Source organism: Pipistrellus hanaki (genome assembly GCF_964339955.1).
Source record: "Pipistrellus hanaki genome assembly, chromosome: 1".
Lineage (NCBI taxonomy): Eukaryota > Metazoa > Chordata > Mammalia > Chiroptera > Vespertilionidae > Pipistrellus > Pipistrellus hanaki.
The window spans coordinates 87,993,926-88,016,198 of record NC_140503.1 but is presented as its reverse complement, the minus strand read 5'-3'; the positions used below and the strand labels follow the sequence as shown (position 1 = coordinate 88,016,198).

The 22,273-nt window shown below is 41.9% G+C and overlaps 1 protein-coding gene across 1 annotated transcript in view; it reads right to left on the bottom strand.

Annotated features, from left to right (window-relative positions):
* Positions 1-21,153, bottom strand: part of ITGA8 (integrin subunit alpha 8) — a 188,863-nt gene extending 167,710 nt beyond the window's left edge. The window contains exons 1-2 of the mRNA XM_084875768.1: positions 20,714-21,153; positions 19,955-20,088 (exon numbers count right to left, since the gene is read on the bottom strand). Of these exons, the coding sequence (XP_084731894.1) occupies positions 19,955-20,088; positions 20,714-20,922 (343 nt within the window). The 5' untranslated portion in view covers positions 20,923-21,153. The remainder of the gene's footprint in view (positions 1-19,954; positions 20,089-20,713) is intronic.
* Between the last annotated feature and the right edge of the window lie 1,120 nt (positions 21,154-22,273).

Here is a 22,273-nt window from a genome sequence, read left to right as displayed (position 1 = left end):
GCTTTGGTCTGGCGCCCCTGCTCACCTGCTCCATCATCCCGCCATGGCCAATGCCTGCCATGTTCCACTCTTTGCCACCTGCTGCCAATGCCCAGCATGTTCCATGTGTGTGCCCTTGGTGGTCAACACATGTTATAGCAACCGGTTGTTCGTTTGTTCTGCCATTTGGTCTATTTGCAAATTAAGAATTTATATAGAGAGACATATATATAGACATAAATAAATACCTAGTAGATCAAATCTAAATACTCTGCCTCCACAATGTAGATTCAAGACCCCACATTTGATCTTCAGGTATAGCGTTTCCTTCCATCTAGGCAACTTCCTCTCTGTTCTTTATTGAGTCTTCCTCCCAGACTTCATATATGACAGTTCTCATGTAAAATTCCATTTCCTTGGAATTCCATTAGTTGTTTCCCAGCTAATCCAAACCACTTTCTTAAAAACCTGTTTTAAAATGTAGAGTCCAAAACTATTTTCTTTTCAAATTAAAAATCATTCAGATTATTGTTTTTAAAAATTCAAACAAACCCTTGCTGGTGTGGCTCCATTGGTTGAGCATTGTCTCATACACCAAAAGGTCCCTCGTTGAATTCCTGGTCGGGGTGCATGCCCAGGTTGTGAGTTTACTCCCCATTTGGGGTGCATGCAGGAGGCAATTGTTCAATGTTTCTCTCTCACATTGATGTTTCTCTCTCTCTTCCTCTCCCTCTCCCTTAATTTCTCTCTAAAATCAATAAAAACATTTTTAAAAATTCAAACAAGTAAAAAAAAACTTGGATAAAGAATTATATTAAAGCCGAAACTGGTTTGGCTCAGTGGTAGAGCGTCAGTCTGAGGACTGAAAAGTCCCAGGTTCGATTCCGGTCAAGGGCATGTACATTGGTTGCGGGCACATCCCCTGTAGGGGCTGTGCAAGAGGCAGCTGGTCGATGTTTCTCTCTCATCAACATTTCTAGCTCTCTATCCCTCTCTCCTCCTCTCTGAAAAAATCAATAAAATATATTTTTTTAAAAAAAGAATTATATTAAAAATGATTATATGAGATAGTAAGTGAATGCCCACTGGAATCCTACTCCATGGACACAGTCACTGTTGAGTTTGGTAAAACCATCTAGCCATTTAGAGTTTAAGAGGATTCAAGATCATTTCTGAAAATCATGAAACTTTTATTTTAAATTTAAAATAATCACTATTTTAAATTTTGCATATCACTATCTATATGTTAGGTTCCATATATAAGCAAATAACTAATAACATTAAATTAGCTGAATGTATGTTTTAGAGTTCTAATAATAATATTCATAAATATGGTTTTGGGATAGCAATAGTCAATAATATATACTTTAATTAAATAACTAGAGATCTTGTGCACAACATTCATGCATTGGCCAGGGGTTGGGGGAGGCAGTCCTCAGCCCGGCCTGCACCCTCTTGTAGTCCAGGACTCCCAAGGGGTCCTTAGGGCTACTGTGGAGGCAGGAGAGGCTCCTGCCACTGCCCACTGCCACTGCACTCCCCAGCCATGAGCACAGCAGTGTGCCCCCTGTGAGAGTGCACTGACCAAAAGGGGGCATCTCCTGCATTAAGCATCTGCCCCCTGGTGGTCAGTGTGTGTCATAGAGACTGTTTGGTTGATTTGCATATTTGCCTTTTATTACATAGGATTTTACAATAATAAATGAGAATATAAATTTTGTCCCAATTATTTCCACAACTATATCATCTTCCCAAGAAGAGAGAGCACATTTCCAACTTCCTGTATTTAATAACAAATTGTGCCTACCAGTATTATTCAGATCTTTGCTCAGTAATAACTATGAATGAGTTTTCTATATCATATAATAAATATTATTTTAAATATTTTTCATATGTAAGTTGGTACAGGTTGTATGTAAGGCTTGTTCTGGAAATATCTATGGATTTTTGTTGTTAAGATACAAGTGAGTTTTTGGGTGGATGTTCTGCTTGCTCATATGCTGATTCTAGAGAAGCAAATTTTATGAAATGAAAAAATCATCTCTCGGAAATGACAAGCCATCTATTACAGATCAGATTAAAAACAAAACAAACATAACAAAACAAGAACTCCCATAGTATGACACAAAAATCTGAAAGGCAGAGCTGGTTTTAATCTGATTGTATAGATTCAGACATCAACTTAGACCTCATCTGCTACAAGGCACTGTAGCTCATCTACACTGGATAAGAAAGTTTTCTTTCTCATCTCACTCACCCTTGAGACAGACATATGTTCACACACACATACACACACTCAGACACCCGAAGTCAGGCATAAGCTCAGACACACATTCACCCTCACGCATGCACATATATATCACTCTTTAGCTCTGACCTTGAATGATATGCTCTCTGCAAAGCTGTCCCTGATACACAAAGAGCACCTCCACACACACCTCTACTTTAGTCCTGGACAGCTGCTTTTCTTCTGCACATCTAAAACTTCTTCATGTTCTCTGTCACAGCACCCACCCCTGGGTTACAACTGGCAGACACTAATCTCCTCATCCATTGGACTTGAATGTTGTGGGTTCAAAGAGTGTGTCTGCTTTATGGCAGTCCCATTAACCAAGCCAGTAGGTTGGAACACATCCTCGACAATCGCCAATCCTATTGTCCCAAATTCCATTCAGAAGTCAATGCCTATTTATTCTCCCTTCTAAAGATCTCTCAAGTCCATTTACTTCTACCCATCCATGTTGCCACTTCCTTGGTTGTGACCACCATTTCTTGAAGCCTCCGTTTCTGCCATGGCCTCCTAACTGATTTCCCTTCCTCCAGGCTTGTGACCTTCAAATGCATTGTCTATCCTGAAACCAGAGTTCTTTCTAAAATGAAAGAATTCTTAAAACCAGGTTTAGACCACCTTGACCTTGACAGCAGCATCTCTTGTCATTCCCAGCCACAGTGATTTTCTTTCAGCTTCTTGAATTTTTATAGCATCTCTCATCCCTAGGTTTTTCTCACACTTGGAACAATGACCTGGGATCGAATATCTTGCTATAGATGTAGCTGGGGAAATGAGAAATCTCAATATGGCTTATATGTCACCTTCCAATGGGCAGGAGGACAGCATGCTTCTGTTTAGTGCCCGATAATTTATTTACTTGAAGAAGTAACGAAAACCTCTCAGCATGGGAAGCTCAGGACGCAGACTAAATGACATAAATCTCTTCAATATGACCTCAAAGCAATGCCTTTAAATACAGGATATGATTGGGTTTCAGGATGAAGGTTCTATAAACTTGCCTCCCAATAGTGCTTAAAATGGATTTACATTAGCTCCTGTTGTATGCTTGCATTTTCCTCAGGTTCTCACTCTGTTGCCAGACCATGTTGCAATAAAAAGGGTCCAAATCATCTATCAAAATGGTTCATTTTGTGGTTAGAAAAATCACCATTCCCAATGTTACACAAAATAGAAAATTCAGAATTCAAACTTTCTGTGTCTGCAATGTATTTTTATGGAAGTTTAACACCCAAGATGGAACTGTAATCTGGGAGATCTTAAATTCCACCCAAATCAGGCGGGACCATACTATATGGTGAGGAGAGGCAAAATATATTCCTTCTGCACATAAATTCAGACTTATAATTCACATGGTTGCTATGCACTGCCTGAGATCCTGCTACTTATCAATTTATACTGCGACTATTCACATGCTCTCCTTCTCCCAACCTTCTCTGCCTCCTCTCTCTCAGCTGATAATCTTGCTTCTTATTTCACTGAAAAAAAATGCAAGAAATTATAAAAAATCGTTTCTTTGTTCTATCAACAAATGCACCAACCTACTCTGAGTTGTCTCCTCACTTTGCCTTCTTTTGTTACTAAGGATGAATTTATTCACCTCTAAGGCCAATCCCTCCATCTGTATAAGAATTCCACCCATCCTTTTTTATTTTTTTAGGGATTTTTTCCTTCCTATTCCCCTTCTCTTTTAATCATCACTGTTTCCCTCTCAACTGAATAATTCCTATTAGACTGTAAGCATGTTATAATAGCTTTTGGGTGTTACATTTCTGTGGTCCTATCTACTCAGCAAAACTCCTTGGGGGGAAAATGGCTGTAAGATGTGCTGCCTCCTGTTGGCCTCCCTTTCTCTTGACACTCTCCACTGGACTGCTTCCTTCACTTATTAAGAACTTTCCTTTGCCAAGTCAAATGGTTAAATTTCAGTCTTCATTTCACTCCATCTCACAAGACTCTTAATTGGCCTCATGACTTCTTTTACCTAATTGGACACTCCTTCTTTTAAAAAAAGATTATATTCATTGTTACATATGTTCCCTTTTCCCCCACATTGACCCCTGTCAACACCATACACACACACACACCAAATCTACCGCACTATTGTCTGTGTCCATGGGTTACGCATATAAGTTCTTTGGGTAATCTCTTTCTCCTCCTGATGGCCCCCCCTTCCCTCTGAGATTCTTCAGTCTGTTCCATGCTTCCATGTCTCTGGCTCTGGTTTGTTCATCAGTTTATTTTGCTCATTAGCTTCCACATATAAGTGAAATCTTGTGACACTTGTCTTCTTCTGACTGGCTTATTTCACTTAGCATAATACTCCCCAGGTCCTTCCATGCTGTCTCAAATGGCAAGAGATTCTTTTTTAGTTCTGCATAGTATTCCATGGTATAAATGTACCACAGCATTTTTACCCACTCATGCATTTATGGGCACTTAGGCTGTTTCCAAATCTTAGCTATTATAAATTGCACTGCTATGAACATAAGGGTGCATATATTATTTCTGATTGGTGTTTCAAGATTCTTAGGATATATTCCTAGAAGTAGGATTACTGGGTCAAATGGCAGTTCCATTTTTAGTTTTTTGATGAAACTCCATACTGTTTTCCATAATGGCTATACCAGTCTGCATTCCCACCAGCAGTGTATTAAGGTTCCCTTTTCTTCACATCCTCACTAGCACTTATCATTTGTTGATTTATTTATGGTAGCTATTCTGACAGGTGTGAGGTGGTACCTCATTATCATTTTAATTTACATTTCTCTACCTATTAGTGACTTTGAATATTTTTTCATATGTCTCTTGGCCATCAGTACGTCCGCTTTGGAGAAATGTTTATTTAGGTCCTCTGCTCATTTTTTATTTGGGTTGTTTGTCTTGCTTTTGTTAAGCTGTATGACTTCTTTCTAATGTCCTTTTAAATTTTTTTTTTTTATAAAGAAAGCACCTATAATATCACACAACCATTAATATATCATTAACAAAATGCACAACTATTCATACAAAAAGAAAGCTACTATGTGCTACTTTCTATCAGGTCAGATCAAGAAAGTTTTTATACCAAATGATTCACAAAAACCTTTTTTATATTTAGGGCTAATTGGATATTAATTTTCAGATAAGACACTATGGATCTGTACCATGGCCTCGTAGCCTGTTCATGAGCCAAAATAGCTTTGCCTACTTTTGCTATTTGCTGCTAAGTTTTTCTTTAGTTTGTGTGATGGTGGAAAATTATATTCAGTTGAATGCTCCAGATCTTTCCCTTTTCCTAGACCATAGTGTGATTATTCCTCAAAATTACCAGAATTTACTTTACCATTCTTCCCTTAGCTTTATTGCACATTTTACTTAAATTAATTTTGCTCTCATGTTAAGGAAGTAAAATCTACCTTGAAAATTTGATTTAAATATATTATATAGTCTTTTGACTTATATATAGCAACCAGAAGATAATCCTTTATAATATCTATGCAGTATACAATAGATACATGCAGGGTGAAGCAAAAGTAGGTTTATAGTTGTGAGTACAAAAAACAGAGTTTATTCTTATATTATTACTTACTAATTATTGTATTATTTCCCATGCAAATACAGTTTTCCCCAGCCTATATTAGATTTTAGAAGGATTAATAATAAGGGACCAAGACACAATGTCTCAAAAGAATGAACACAAAAGGTAGTAAGAAGGCCTAATTTCTGCTTGTCCATCTTTGCTAGGGCCTGACTTCCTTTTTGTTAGCTCATTCTAAACAACACATTTTTTGTGAATATGCATCACATTCACTTAACTTCCTTTCCAGATGAACTATCTTTATTAAATGTTTGCCCTGAATGGGCAAAGTTTATGTTTGTGGGCTGTAAGTATCTATGGTTCATTTGGTATAGTATAATTTAATCTAAGGTGTATCAATTATGCATAATATTTTCTCCCAAGCTTGATAAACCATCTGGGAACAAAAAAAGGGGGGAAAGCCTAGAAAGTAATTCATGCAACCCCATGAATATATGGCATTTTAAAACCTTGTATTTCTCTGATATCCTATTCTGGTCAGTATATATATATATATATATAGATAGATAGATAGATAGATAGATATAGATATAGATATAGATATAGATATAGATATAGATATAGATATAGATATAGATATAGATAGATATAATCTGAGCTAAAAGAGAAAAAAAATAAGTTTGACTATATAAACCTTAAAAATGAGTATAATCTAAAACTTACAGTACCTGTGGTACCAGTTCTGACTCCCAACACAGTTGCTAATTTTGGTGTGATACTAAGGCCACTTCCCTAAGTTGAATGCTTCCATACACATCTATCTTCTACATTATGTCTGACATACTCATGCACCTATGTACCTATGTTGCTGAGCTTTTATATAATACTAGAGGCTCAGTCCATGAAATTCATGCATGGGAAGGGGGGAGTCCCTGCCGGTTTAGGCCCGATAACTGCAGTAGGACATCCAACAGTCAGAAATCCCTCTAGCAATCTGGGACCACTCGCTCCTAACCACTCGCCTGCCTGTCTCCTTGATCCTAACTGCTCACCTGCCTGCCTGCTAAGTGCACATCATAGCAACTGGTCATTCCAGTCATACCACCGTAATGGTTGCTTAGGCATATATATAAATGCCTAAGCAACCATTACGGTGGAATATATATAGTAGAGGCCCACTGCAGGAAGATTCCTGCAAGAATAGGGCTTCCTGCAGCCAGAGGAATAGGGGTTCTCTGCTGCTCTGCCTGCTTCTGCCTGCTTCCCTCCTGTTTCCGTTGCCCTGCTTGCTTCTCCACAGCTTCACTCCATGCCTGTGTATGCAAATTAACCTCCCTCTTTGTTGGGTTAATTTGCATGCTTGCTCTGATTGGCTGGTGGGTGTAGCAGAGGGATGGTCAATTTGCATGTTTCTCTTTTATTAGTGTAGATATATGTCTTACATTTCTAGCCACCATTAAGATTACATATTTCACTAGAGGCCCAATGCACAAAATTCATGCAAGAGTAGATCTTTCTTCCCTGGCTTCCCTCTGGCACCCAGGACCCTTGCTGGCTTCCCTCCAGCTGCTGGCAGGTACTGGGGACCCAAACTGGCTTCCCTCCAGCTGCCTGCAGGCACCAGGTACCCAGGCTGGCTTCCCTACAACCCGAGCTTTGTCCTGAAGGACATCTGATCTAATTATCGTATTACTTTTTTATTATTATAGATATATATATATATATATATATATATATATATATATATATATGTGTGTGTGTGTGTGTGTGTGTGTGTGTGTGTGTATGTATATATGTATATATATATATGTAAGGCATACTTTATTTGTATAAAACAGCCTAGAAATTGTAAATAGAAATAAAAATGTATCCCTACTTTTCACAGCCTCAAAAATACTGCAGTTGATAGCACATGTACAAGTAAACATAATACAGGATGGACTGTATTAAGGACTTATTTAAAGACCTATTTGAAATGTAAAATAATCCAGATGAGGAAAGAATGCATGTTATTGGGCAGAACTGGGAATGGATTTGAAGGACAAATGGGACTTTAGAAAAAGATAAAACGAGATGAAAAAGTAGGGTTATTCTAGGAGGGTGTATCACATAAGTAAAGTTGCAGAGGCAAATTATTTCATGATGCAATTGAACCACAGGAAATAGAGCATAAAAGATTCTGGGCTAAATTTTCTGTCCATTTGGATTTCCCATTGCATCTCAAACTGAAATATTTCCAACAAGATATATGTTATCTGCTAACATTGTAGCCTTTTTCCAAGTTCTCATACCCCAAAACTCAATAATCATTTAACTTTACTTCATCATATTTAATATTCACTATTTAATGTCTTTTATACATCCTTTTCAATTCTCCAATATTTCTCTAAATGTCAGTTTGCTCCATGACTCAATCTTAACTTGGATCTTACATCTTCCCTTTCCTCCTCTTCCCTTCTCTTTTCCTTTTGCTTCTCATCTCCTCTCCATTGACACTCACTCCCTAAGTCGTGATCTTAAATATTATCTACATTTTTATAACTTCCAATTTAAATCTCCAACTTCTTGCCTGAACTCTGGATTTATTTATCTGACTGCCCATATGACATCACTTGGATATCAACAAGCATCTCAAATTTTACATATCTGGACTCAGCTCCTGACCTTCCCCAAGACTTGCTCCTTCACTTCTGTTTCCTGTCTCAATCCCATTCCTCCAGTCACTCCGGTCAAAATGTCCTCTTTCTTCTATACTCTTCCTCTGATCCACAAAGAAACCTCACCAACTGCACTTTCAAACAAATCCCAAATCCAACCACTTTTCAATTCTAACTGCTATCTCTCAACCTATAATAAATCATACTTCTCTATCACTGGACAATGGTCTCCTTGCTTCTGCTCTTGCTTGACTACAGTCTATTAAACAGATCCTTCTAAAAAAAACAATTCAAATTATGTTACCTGCCTACTTAAAAGCATCATTGGCTGCATATCACTGTTGGCATAAAATCCCAAGTCCATGCGTTGGCCTGTAAGGTACTATAATCTTGCCTGTATCTGGCTCTCTGGCCTCATTTTCTATCACTTTTCTACAGGGGAGATTGTGCTATATTGTCTGGGTAGGCCTAAGGTAATAATAAAGATAATTTAAGGTGAAAGAAGGAGGCAGAAAAGGAGAACCAGCGATATGGGAGTGTGGGAAAGGCTAAGCTGACATTGCTGGCTTTGAAAACAGAAGACAGCCATAGAAGCTGGAAAATGCAAGGAAACAGATTCTTCCTGAGAGTCTCTAGAAAGGAACACAGCTCTGCCAACACCTTGATTTTTGCTCAGGGGGGCCTGTTTTAGACTTGGCCTCCAAATATGTAAGAAAACCAAATTGTGTTGTTTAAAGCCACTAAGTGTGTGGTAATTTTCCACAGTGGCAACAGGAAACTAGTATCCCACTCAATCTAAAATAAAGGTGTACACACACACACACACACACACAAACACACTCACCACTCTCTGTCCTCTTGTGCTTACCTTACTTTTTTTCATTTTGTCCCTGGCTATTCATTGTAAACCCCACAAAAGTATGGCGCGGTGCTCTGTTCATGGTCATTCTTCCGGCGTCTGAGACAGTGTTTGCTTGTAGAAAGTCACTAACATTCTTCCAGTCACTGAAATTTAATTTTACTGTTTGCTAATACTGATCTTTACTTTCAACTTCACTGCTCCCTTTAGATAACATTTTTATAAGTAAAAATGGGTTAAAATTAACCTCTGGTGCTTTGAGGGGAAAAGACATTATGACTTACTAGGAAGTCTCTCAAGGAGCCTGGCTGAACGAATGAAGGCCATTCAGTCTTCCAAGACAACGGTATTTGTGGTAGAGAGAGGGGGCCAGATGGAACAGGTTGAGGATTGGCACTGATACAAAAGTCTCACTTCACTTCCGTTGAAAGCCTTCCATTTCCTTGTCACGTGTCTGTTCTCTACCATAAGTGTGGGGATTGTGACTGTATCCCCAAAGAACTACTTTATTACCATCACCCAAACACATGTCTTACAAAATATGTTCATTACAAATAAAAGAACAACTGTTTTAATTGAGTTTCAAAGACAACTTCTTTTATTGTATTCCCTCCCTAGTATTCTCTTAAACATTGTAGATACAATTTTTATAGTTATGGATAAATAATGTGTTAGATATTCTAATAAGTTGACATGGATAGCTTTCTAGGCATTCTTTGGACTACCCAAGGTGAGGAGAAGAAATAAATGTCAATTCCTGGTGGAAGCTTTAACAGACAGCATGTAATTTGCCACATCCCCTTTCCATTAGGGTGATCCTGAAAACACATGTCAATAGAAACCTTCATTTTCCAGTCCTTGGGTGATTCAAGTTAGCAGAGCCTCCCTACCAACTCATATTAAGCACAGAATAAGCAATAAGCCTTTGTTGTTTTAAGCCAGAGATTTGGGGCCATTGTTACTTCGGAAATACCTGGGCATGCCTTGGCCTAATAAATGTGAGGAGAATTAATGTCCTATTGTATGTATCCAATGGGTTTCTTTCATTTGTAAATTCTCAATGCCTTTTCTAGGAAAATATGCATTGTAAGTCTCATAGAGAGTGTGATGGTCAATTTTGTGTTCACTTGACCTTGATCCCTGATGATGGGGTGGGCAGATATTTGACTAAACATTATTTCTGGATGTTTCTGTCGGAGTGTTTCCAGATGAAATTAGCAGTTGACTTGGTGGACAAACTAAAGTGGTTTGCCCTCCCCAAGTGGGTAGGCACCATCCGATTTGTTGATGGCCTGGGAAGAACAAAAAGGAGGAGGAAAAAAGAATCTGGCCTCTCTGCCTGATCTGAGACACTGATCTTCTCTTGCCCTCAGTGCTCCTAGTTCTTAGGCCTTTGGACTCAGATGCAATCATAACACTGGCTTTCCTGGGCCTCCTGCTTGCAAATGGTAGATCATGGGATTTAGCTTCTAACGTTGTGTGAGCCAATTCCTTAGAATAAGTCCCTTCCTTTACACACAGGAGTTTATATGTAAAAGTAGGTTTATAGTTTTGAGTACGTGATACACAAGTTTATTCTTGTGTTATTATTTATTCCTTACTAGAGACCCAGTGCATGAAATTTGTGCACTGGTAGGGTCCCTAGCAGCTGCTGGCTGCAGGCCAGGTACTCCCTTCTATCCCCTGGCTGGCCCTGCCCCATGGTCAAACTCCCTACAAATTCCCGGTCAAGGGAACAATTTGCATACTATGCTTTTATTATGTAGGATTGTATTATTTTCCATATGAACAACTGTAAACCTACTTTTTTCCCACCCTGTATACATTCTATAGGTTATCTTCCTCTAGAGAAACTTGACTAACACAGTAAGGGAGTGAATGCAGCCATTTCCAAATTTATCTGACATGGAAACCTTTTTTTCATGCTCAGTATAAAAGAGATCTTGGGAAATGCTGCTGCAGCCTTCACTCAGCCAGTCATTTCATGTCCCCCACCATCTTTCACTCTTTCCTGTCCAACCAATATTGTTGACAAGTATGTTGACATACTCTTAACTTATGTAAACAGATATATCTTAGCTCTACAGAATATTTACAAACCTCACTTGGAAATGAGTAGAATGGCGTTCCCCAGAAGAAATACTCTAAATAGATGTTTTAACTCATCACTGGCACATATGTTATGTTTTAAAGAAAAGAAATACCTGATTATTGCACAAGCAGATCACGAACTAAGCACCAAATCATATTGTAAAATTTCATGCTGCTTCGTAGGTTTGCCTGGACATTCTGACTCTGTAAAATGCCATCCACATTCTGAATTATCTGGACCTGTAGCCACTCTGACTTTTGCCAATGGCCTCTTCTTACAAGTTCTGTGAACTGACTGCATTATAAGAAGTTTGTGAATTGATTTCCCCTGACCTGCTTATCATACTCAGGTACACTGAGAAGCAGTTTTACTCACAAACATCCCTCTTATTCTAAAAGGCTCTAGAAACTGCCATGTCAAATCTATATTTCTATTGTTTTTGTTGTGGCTGTTGGTAATGCTCTCCCGAGAATATTTTCTCCACTGATTATTAGAGAGAATGGAAAGGAGGGAGGGAGGGAGGGAGAGAGGGAAGGAGGGCGGGAGTGGAGAGAGAGAGAGAGAGAGAGAGAGAGAGAGAGAGAGAGAGAGAGAGAGAGAGAGAAGCATGGATGTGAGAGAGACACATCAATTGGTTGCCTCCCCAGAAGGCGGGGCTGGGGATTGAACCTACAACCCAGGTATGAACCCTTAATTGGGAATTGAACCTATGACCCCTTGGTGAACTGGGACACTCTACCACTGAGCCACACTAGCCAGGGCTCTCCTGGTTTAATCTATAATGAACACAGGTGATACACTGCATATTCTTATTTTTAAGCATATAATTGTTACTAAAAATACCTTAAGGTTTTTGTAGTTTGAAACCTAAGTACCTCTATGTAAATATTTCTAAATCTTCTATACATGACAGAGCAACTAAGACTGTCATCAGCCAATACAAAACCTTAATTATAAGCTTTTTTATTAACATATTTTATTGAGGAAGGGAGAAGAAAAGAGAGGTAGAAACATCAATGCTGAGAGAGAATCATTGATTGTCTGCCTCTTGCACACCCCCTACTGGGGATTGAGCCCACAACCCAGGCATGTGCCCTTGGCAGGCACTGAACCTGGGACATTTCAATCCACAGGCTGACCTCTATCCATTGAGCCAAACCAGCAAGGGCTTAATTATAAACTTTTATTGTTAATCTTCATAACATCACCGAACATGATAATTTCATGAAAAAAATTTCTGCAAAATGGTTTTTGTCATTACTGTCCCTAGGCATAATAGTTTGGAAAATAAGAAAGAAATGTATTTGGAAAAAAAAATAATCTATATCTCCCAGAAGTTTCTCATTGCATATTCCTTCTTATACTCTTCTAAGATTGTAGATACAATTTTGAATTTTATGTTTTCACTTAGCAATAAAACAAAGCATTTTCCCATTTTATATTGATTTGTGGTAGACAATTTTTATTGTTATATAATACTTAATTTTGTGATTATGTCATAATTTACTTGACTATTTATACTGAGGATATTTGAAAATATTATTTTTTAGTGTTATGCCCCCTTTCTTCTAAAAAGGATTTGCAGCCCTGGCCAGTGTTGCTAAGTGGTTAGAGTGTCATCTGTGCACCAAAGGGTCTCTGGTTTGACTCCTGGGTTGCCTGTCAAGGCATGTTTGAGAGGCAACCAATCTATGTGTCTCTCTCACATAAATGTTTCTCTCTCTCTTTCTCTTTTTCTATCTCTCCCTCACTCCCTGCTTTCTATTCTCTCTGAAAATCAATGGAAAAAATACCCTCTGGTGAGGATAAACCAAAAAAAGGGATTTGCAGCAACTTTACTCATTTCTGAGACATATGTCCTGCTCAGAATTGTAGAAAGAGAAAAGCCTGATGCCCCAGAAAATCATTTCTAGAGAATAAGATGTTCTAGGTGGTGGCCAGCCAGTGTGGCTCAGAGAATTGAGCATCATCCCATGCACGGGGAGGTCACTGGTTCGATTCTAGATTAGGGCACAGGCCCACATTGCAGGCTTGATCCCCAGTAAGGAGTGTGCAGGAGGCAGCCAATTGATATTTCTCCCTCTCCCTCTCTCTCCCTTGCTCTCTTTCTAAAATCAGTAACTATATATATTTAAGAGAGAGAGAGAGAGAGAGAGAGAGAGAGAGAGAGAGAGAGAGAGAGAGAGAGAGAGAGAGAGAGAGAGAGAAAGAGAGAGAGAGAGAGAGAGATGTTCTAAGAGGTGAAGAGGTACCAGAACATGGACCCAGAATGAGTGGGAACACGTGTGTACAAAATACACATATGAAAAGTAAGCTGTGCTATGATGTGTTGTGCTACAAAGATAAGGTGTAGCATTATGGCAAGAGGAAGGTGGTTTAGTTGGAGACATCTGGGCAAATCATAGGGGAGGATAACTGAAATCTGAAAGGGAGCCATGTCTGGCTGAGGGAGTTTTCTTGCCACGACTACACCTGGGTGAGATACTGTGTAATGGGGCTGGGTCCGCCTATTCCCACAGCAGTGGGTGTGCCCTGCTCCCTGATCTCCGTGTCCTGGAAATCAGGGCAGATTGCTATGGAGGCTTTTCAATGTCACATACAAATCTGTGTTCATATGTTCAATATCAGACAGGACAATAAAACTGGCCTGATGTCAATAAGAAAATTATTGCAGTGCAAGTGTACTAATTCTGATAACTACAATAATGTGTTTGAAGCTAGATCTTCTTGATTTAATGACTATCAACAAGGGGTCCCAGGCCTAAATTTCAGTAAGGATGTGAGAATTACATAAGTGTGGCTGTTCATTGCAAATATTCATGCTTACTCAACATGTGTTCATTCATAGCTTTCTTACTAAACACATTCTGAATATAATATCCTTTATTTAAAGGTCCTAGTGATTCGCTCTCTCTTAAGCAGTAGCCTGAGCATTCAGAGGGCATATGTCCTTAAACTTCGTTACTATCACTCAGACCTTCCTTTAGTGTCCACATGTTCATAGCAGTGGCCACAAAACCACATTTAATCATCAGATCTAATATATAGCTCTCTAGCATTGTCTGAAAGGCCTTTTTTTTCTCATTTCCATTTACATGCAGTAAAATCCCCTGTGGGTTTGGCAAGTGCATTCAATGGAACCCACCACAGACAAGACACAGAAAGTTCCATCACCTCCCAGGCACCCTTGTTCTGCTCCTTCCTAGTCCCCACGCCGGCCCCCCACTCCTCTAAAGAGGAGTTTCTGTAATCCACATCTTCATTCTACTAAAAGGGAACTGAATCGCTGTGAGCAGTGCTTATGGATCTGGAAGAGTTCCTCAGTTTGGCAGGCCTGATTGCCTTTCCTCCCAAACTGAAGAACGCCCATGCAGAATAACACCACTGTGGAAACTAGAGTGTTTTAAGTACAAACTGCTTATTTGTGAATTATAATTTGCTTATCTAGCTCAAGTCTCCATATAGCACACCCCAAAATTAAAATGATTTTAAATATATATATTAGGATTTCATTGTAGAGGTACACCTATCTCAAGGCACTAAATATGGTTTTGTAAAGGTGTATTTAAACTGAATTTGGAAAATTAATTTTTTAAGAGAGTGCTTTTAATAAGACCAATAATTATTCTTTCAACTCCCCTCCTTAAACATCCACGTTTGCATATCTGCATGGTGACCATCCGGGCACTCTGAGCTTTTAGAGGCGCTGGCAAACTCTCCTCCACACAACCAGCTGCAGGGTTCTTTACACAGCACAGGTGAAGTCTGAGTGCACACACCTCAACCGGCCAGCTTACATGGCAGAGTGCATTTTTCTGCTTTCAGAATAATTCCAAGACAGTTTCCTACATTTCTCCCAGAAAGCAGCACTGACCATTCCTGCCAAAAGCCTGGAAGCCTGTTCCGTCACACAGACTTCCAACTTCTTGAAAGAATTTTGCAAATTAAGCAACAGGCGCCTAACGCTCATACAACTCAACCAGCCGTAGAGCAGATCTGTTTCCCATTTCTAGTTGGAGTTTCAAGGACTTCCTTTTTCTAATTGCTTCCTCGGTTGCTATGTGATGTAGGGACCACCGCCGCCTCCCTTTTCAGATCTGGACTTGACTTCATTCTGTCACGTGGGAACTCTGAGCCAACTGGGAGAAGTTTGGGGATGTGGGCTGCATCTGTCAGGACAGCTTATCAGGGGCGGTTGCCATCCTGAATTGTTTCTAGAATGGTAAGCCATCCTGCTAACCACCCCTGATGACTCAATGGGATCAGTCCTTACAGAGTAAGCTTCCTGCCCTAATACATGGGTTTATTCATTCTTAAAAGGAGCAGGTTATCTTTTGGCTTCTCTCTCTCTCTCTCTCTCTCTCTCTCTCTCTCTCTCTCTCTCTCTCTCTCTCTCTCTCTCTCTCTCTCTCCATTTTCAATTGAATTTTCCAGAGCCCAGATTTCTGTTCTCACTGAGCTCTGGCACATTTATTTTATTTCCTCTGCCATTTACTTGACTTGCTCTGACCTACATTTTTCTTTTCTTTGTTCCTGAACAAAAGCTGATTTCTTTCTGAGGAAGTTGGAAAAGCTCGACTTATGTGCCCAATATGTTTCCCAACCCTCACATGAGAAAAAGGGCACACCCAAGACTATCAAAAACACCCTATACCAGTCCCAGCGCCAGATGCTCTGCGCTGCGCCTTATTGTGGGCTCGCTCAACACAAAATAAAACAGATCTCCCAAAACAAAGGCTTCCCGCCTCCACGCCCAACAACAATTCTCACAAAAACCTTTCCATTCCAGAGCTTTGAATATCTTAACCAAATTTTAAGATGGTGGATTTATTGCAATTTTATTTTAACCCTACATTAAGGCCAGCCAATCCTAGTAGTCTTTTCCAAGTGGCTTCCAAATCTCAGTGGCACCTCCACCTCTTCTGTTCACTCCTTATGAGGGGCCCTGTGTGAGTGGTTCCCAGCTGCACTGCCTCTCCATTGTTAGGGCTGTGATGATTATCATCATTAATAAGCACATGCCTCATCTTTCTCTTCAAAATGTTTCATTTGAGCATTTAAAACAGCCAGGTAGGTATCTGTGTACTATGTTTTGTTACTGTTGTTGCAATTTGCCCTTTCCTCCTTCCTCAGATAAAGTGTCTGTGGTTCTGCTTCTCTACCCCCCTTTAGCCGGAGGGCTGTAATCTCAGTGTTTATTTAATCCACACATGGGTTTGGAAAATGTAGGAAAATGAAGAGATGAACCTCGGAGTAGACTTAGAAACGGGAGGCATGAATTTGGCAGATGTGATGATTTAAGCTAGGACAGGGCATGGTTTAGAGAGTTCCTGAGGCAAAAGTGAAAGAACTCAGCTTGGTGATGGGGGGAATTTTATTCTAGTGAAGTAAGGGGAAGAGAGAAGGGAGATGAGAGAAGTGCTTTTTTGGAACCACTTGATTTAGTACAGAGCAGGAAAATTGTCTACTCTTTGCACTTTGCACCTCCCCCACCGCCATATGCTTCCCTAGAGTTTCCTTTACCATACTTGAAAGGACCACAGACTTTAATAGTATTCATGCATTTGAAGTGCTAGTCTATTCCCAGCTTCCTCTGTTGTTGCATTTATGATGAGAAATAATAAAAAAAAAAATCCAAGTTATATGATAACATAAAAAAGTGATTTTTAATAAAAAAATTTAAATAAAAGATAGTTTTTTTTAAAGGCATCTGACCTTAAATAAACTGAGGTTCAAGATCACAACCAGATTCAGAGGCTAAATATAGGCCAGTCTCCTTTAGTGTCTAGGCTGAGAGAATTTAGTAGGTTACCACAGCAAACACTAAATTGTTGACACCCAAGGGGCCTGAACAAGTTGAAACAATGTCATTAAAAGGTCAAATTAGTATAGAATGTCCTGAATTCAGATGTAATAGTAAAAGCAGACAGGGGAAAGTAACGACTATCTTTACAGAGGAATATGTGTGTGTGTGTGTGTGTGTGTGTGTGTGTGTATTCATGTGTGTGTTTTGTGTGTGTATATATATTTTGTATGTGTATATATGTAATATATATGTATATATACCTAAAATATCACACTATTACATGAATGTGAGTTTGTGGGTGTCCAGCACTCAGAGCTTTGTCAAGCAGAGCTTTGCTTCCTCACTGTGGGGAAACTCTGTTGCTGCCGGAGGGCAAAGGGAAGACAGGAGGCAGATGAGGGGGACACTAACAGGGCTGTTGGCAGGAGCTGCAGCAAACCAGAGGCATATGCAACCCATTATTCCCACCAAGACAAAGGCTGCTTCTACACTCTGGTTCCCACAACCCTCCACCAAAGTTCATTCCCTTTCAGATCTTCTCTATAGGATTTAAATACATATTTCTGAGGCTAAGGTTGGGGTGACAGGGTGTGGGGGGCGGGAAGGTGAGCGGAGCCTCAGGTGCAGTTCCATGAGGAAGGGAGGCAGGCTGCACAGGCAGGTTTTGGAGCACAGACCTCTTTCCCAACCCTGCATCCACTCTCACCATAGTGTGGTCTTCGACATACATGTATTTTAACACTTTTTGTGTCGGTTTCCTTATGCATACAGTGAATTTCACATGGCTGTTTTCTTTTATGCCTTAGAAATAACATACATAAGTGACTGTTACTAGCAGGTGGTCGATAAACGTAATGCATCTGATAACGTTGACTACCAGACCCAGCAATGTCTTTGTTCTGCCTTTTTAACTTTGGTTCCAAGGTCATACCAACACACAGAACAGATGCTAAAGCTAGAAATAGCTCTACTAGCTCCTACTGTCCCTTCCTCTTTTTCACAGCTTCACAGCAAATGACAGCCACTGGCACTCCCATCCTCTGGGGGGATGCATGGATAAAGTGGTAGAAAGATGTGTGGAGTGCTGGCAGCCGCTCAGTTGTAAACACCTGAGCCTCTGACTCCTTTCCCCCACCTGTTCTGTTCTCAGGCCATTCCCAACAGCAACCGAGGTTCCTGGGCCCACAGTACCCCCTGATGGCTGACAAGGGGAACTTTCTTCTCTCACTAACTTATCTTTTAGTGAGACTCCCCCAGGCTATGTTCATTCCATCAGGAGCCATTCACTTCTCAGAAACGTTCTGTGGCCTCTACTTGCAATTTTTCTTTTTTGCTCAATTATTTTAGAAACATCTACCTCCCTTCCTGGTTCCCCCCCCCCCCACCTTTCTTCTATTTATGAATCCTCAAGTTACTGTGGTTATGGTTGCTAAGAATATAGGATGAGTGCATATGGCTATCAAGAAAAACCTTCTACATTTAAAAGTAAAATCAGACATCTCAAAAGTCTTTTGAGAATTAAGAGGGGTTTTTCAGAATCTGGACAAAATATGCTATCTACCCTCTGCTCTTTCTCTAATTAACAGTGAACTTTTCTTGACATTTTATTGTTTTCCTATTTATTTATTATTTTCCTATTTATTTATTATTTTCCTATTTATTTAATGGCCACAATTGTACTAGTTTGTCCCCTACTGTTTCATTACAAATGTAAATATTTTCCTAACTTGGTCATAACTCAAGGTAATTCTTGTATAATATTTCTTTCCTTTGAAATGATATCCACATTCATAGAATTGCAACTATTTTCTCCTTTAAAATAAACAATGCAAATTAATTAAGGTAGCAGGTAAATACCACCCATTCAATTTTACCAAAATTCTGTGAAAATGGATTTTCAACCTAATATAACAATAATGATGTTATAAAATAGTTGTGTGATGCAAAAGGTATTTTAAATGATTGTTCATTGAAAAACACTGAGTTGACCTATTCACATATTTTTCTGAAAAGATATTTGCTTTCTTATTTATCTTTTGAATTCATAAAGTTTTGGAGGTACAAATTAGAACATGCAGTGTTAATGTTCTTGAAAGTATTACATTTAAATTGTTTTCTCAGGAACCAAAGAGAAAACACCAGAGGAAACATAACCAGCCTGAATTGTTTAAAATGTATTTTCCCTTTAATTAAATAAGAAACATCTGTCTAGGGATTTTGGAAATGAATGTAATCCATCCACACTCTGCCTGTACTAGTTTGCCTCCAATGTCCAATATTTTGAAAGAAAATTCTTTCTTTCTGTAAAGAATTAAACAGCAACATGGAGCGATGTCTGGGTCTTGCCTCAGAAGTTTGGGTACTGGAAATGCTAAGGGTTGTCTTTTCCCAGATCTGTCTTTGGGAAGTAACGAAATTCTCTCCACAATCAAGGTTAGGATGTAACTATCTGTACTTCTCCAAAGCATCCACTCACCCTGAAAATGCTCAACTCCGGGTGGAGAGAAAACAGAAGTTATGAGGATGTATGCAAATACTCCAGGTCGAAATAATGCTCCCTTTCTGGGAGTCACTGGCAGTTTCCTCCTGCTCAGGCTTTAAAAAGCTGATTTCCCTAGAAACCTGCACAGCCCACAACACAGACCCATCAGAGGGCCCAGATGAGTAGGAAAAAGACTGGGGGTTGACGCTAGGATGGCTCTGGTTCTTGGAAACCAGGGCCCACCGTGGAGAATGACTAGTATCACTTACTGGTGGTGTCGAAAGGTATCTGCTTGCAGGGCGCAGCCCCCTCGGCGGGCCAGGGGCAGTAATAGACGGCTCCCCCCTCCACGATGTCTGGCTGGCTGGTGTTGGCTTTGGGCGCTCCCACCAAGACGCTGGCTCTGCGAAAAGGGGCGCGGAAAACTGCTCTGTGCAACCCGAACCTGCGCCCAGGAGCTGCGGCTCCGGCCACACGCCCACCGAGGCTGCCGGGGTGGGGATGGCGGCAGAAACGTGTTCAGGAGGGAGCCCAGGGCCACACTTTCGCTCCCTTTGGGACCCTGCGGGCTCCTGAACCTGGTCTGCAAAAGGCTGCGAACAGTCCCAGTGCTGCTCTAAGTGGAGCTGTGTGGACAGGGAGGTACGGGAAGCGGGCGGTTAAAAAAGCAGAGCCCAGGGGCCAGCGGCTGGTGGCGAGCAGACGGCACTTGCGCCCAGACACTGCGCTGCCGGAGGCTCCGCGTCACCAGACGGTGCGGTGGCCGGTGGCCGGGTCTAGCTGGCCCGCGTCTGCGTCCCGCTCCCCGCGCCGTGCCACGCTCGCCTTTGTACCTGCAAGTCCCCAAGCCCGGCGTGGCTCCGCCAGGGCAGGTTCAGTTCAGAGCGCCCCGCGCGGAGAAGAGGCTGGTGGCGGGGCGGGACGGGACGGGACGGGACGCCGTGGACCCCGGGAGGGACCTCCCCTCGGGCTGCGGGACAGGCGCGGCCCCCGGACCCGCGCGCGATCTCCCGGCCCCGGCGACTTACGTGCGAGCGGCGGGGAGGTGGAAGTCCACCGCGTATCCGAAGTAGCTGCCCTCCGGGCCGCTGTACACCGTTACCTTGTCCTCGTCCAAGTTGAACGCCTGGGAGCCGGGGGACCACAGCATCCCCAGCGCGGCCCAGAGGCAGCAGCAGCGGGGCGCGAGCGGCTGCGCCCGGCTGCCCCGGGGACCGCGGCGGCGCCCGGCAGACATCGCCTCCGCCCCGGCGGCCGCTCACCGCACCGGGGAGGGGACCCAGGTGGGAGACTGCGGGGTGGCGGCTGGCAGCCCCCAGATGCCCGCGTCCCGGCTCGGTGCGCGCGGTTGAGCGTCGGCGGTGACAGCCCCTGCGCTCCGCCGCGCGTCCCCCACGATCTGCTCCCTCGGCTCCCGGCCCGCAGGCGGCGGCAGGGGGGCTGGCCCAGCGCCTCCTGCCCTCCGCGGCCGCTGGCGGGCGGGCGGGGCGGGCGCGCTCGCGGCGCCCCCTAGCGGCGGGTCCGCGGGCTGCGCGCGGGAGCCAGCGACTCCGGGGCCTTCGCAGTCCCCGCTGGCAGCCGGCGCCAGGCGCCTGTTTGGGCTCCTGGTTTTCTATTACAGCTGCATCTCAAGGACGATCTGAGTCTTGGACGTGTTAGTGTGAGCCTTTGCTTTCGGAAGGAATGCTCCACGCGCAGGGTGAGGGGTTTCTCCAGTTTGTCCCCAAATGGAAGAAGGTGGAAAGGTGCCCCACCACGAGGCAAGATAAAGCGCCCTCTTTGCATCATCCCTGCAGCCTGAAGAACCTTAGGGTGGATACGTTCCCCCCACCACCACCACCACCCGCCTGTGACTGAGAACATCTAAATCCAACAATCTTCTCACCCAACTCCACCCCAGCTCACTGCAGAGGAAACTAAGAAATAAAGGAAGTCTCGAGATTTTATTTAGAACTTTCTAGGGCATGCCGAGCATGTGAAACTTCCTGGTACCAAATCTTCGTGACCTGTGTAAGTGTGAGGAAGACTGGCAAAGTTTTTAATGCTGGAACTTACAGTTTGCCCTCAGCAAGAGTACAAGGTATAGAATGAATGTGGAAGAGAGCCCAGGGGGGCTCTGAAGAATAACAAACAGTGAGGAGGGGGCAGAAAGAGCAGGACAGGAGGTAAACAGTGAGCCCGTTGATGGACTTGTTTAATCTGAGTTACGAGTGTGGGAGCCTCAATGACTCTGGAAGCATAAGATGCAACTCAGAGCAGTGGTCAGTCTGGCGGAACACATTTGGGGCCTGCCCACAGAAACGCTCTGAGCCCACGGAAAAGCTGACTCTTTCATCTCTCAGATCAAAACCCACGTGGTAGACAGATTTGAATTTTATTTGTCTATGCTTATCTTGTCCCTATAAAAGTAGTAAAAACTAATAAGCTATATTATTACCTGGTATGTCGCCAGGTCTGGATAATTTCCTAACTCAGTGGTCGGCAAACTGTGGCTCACGAGCCACATGTGGCTCTTTGGCTCCTTGAGTGTGGCTCTTCCACAAAATACCACGGCCTGGGCGAGTCTATTTTGAAGAAGTGGCGTTAGA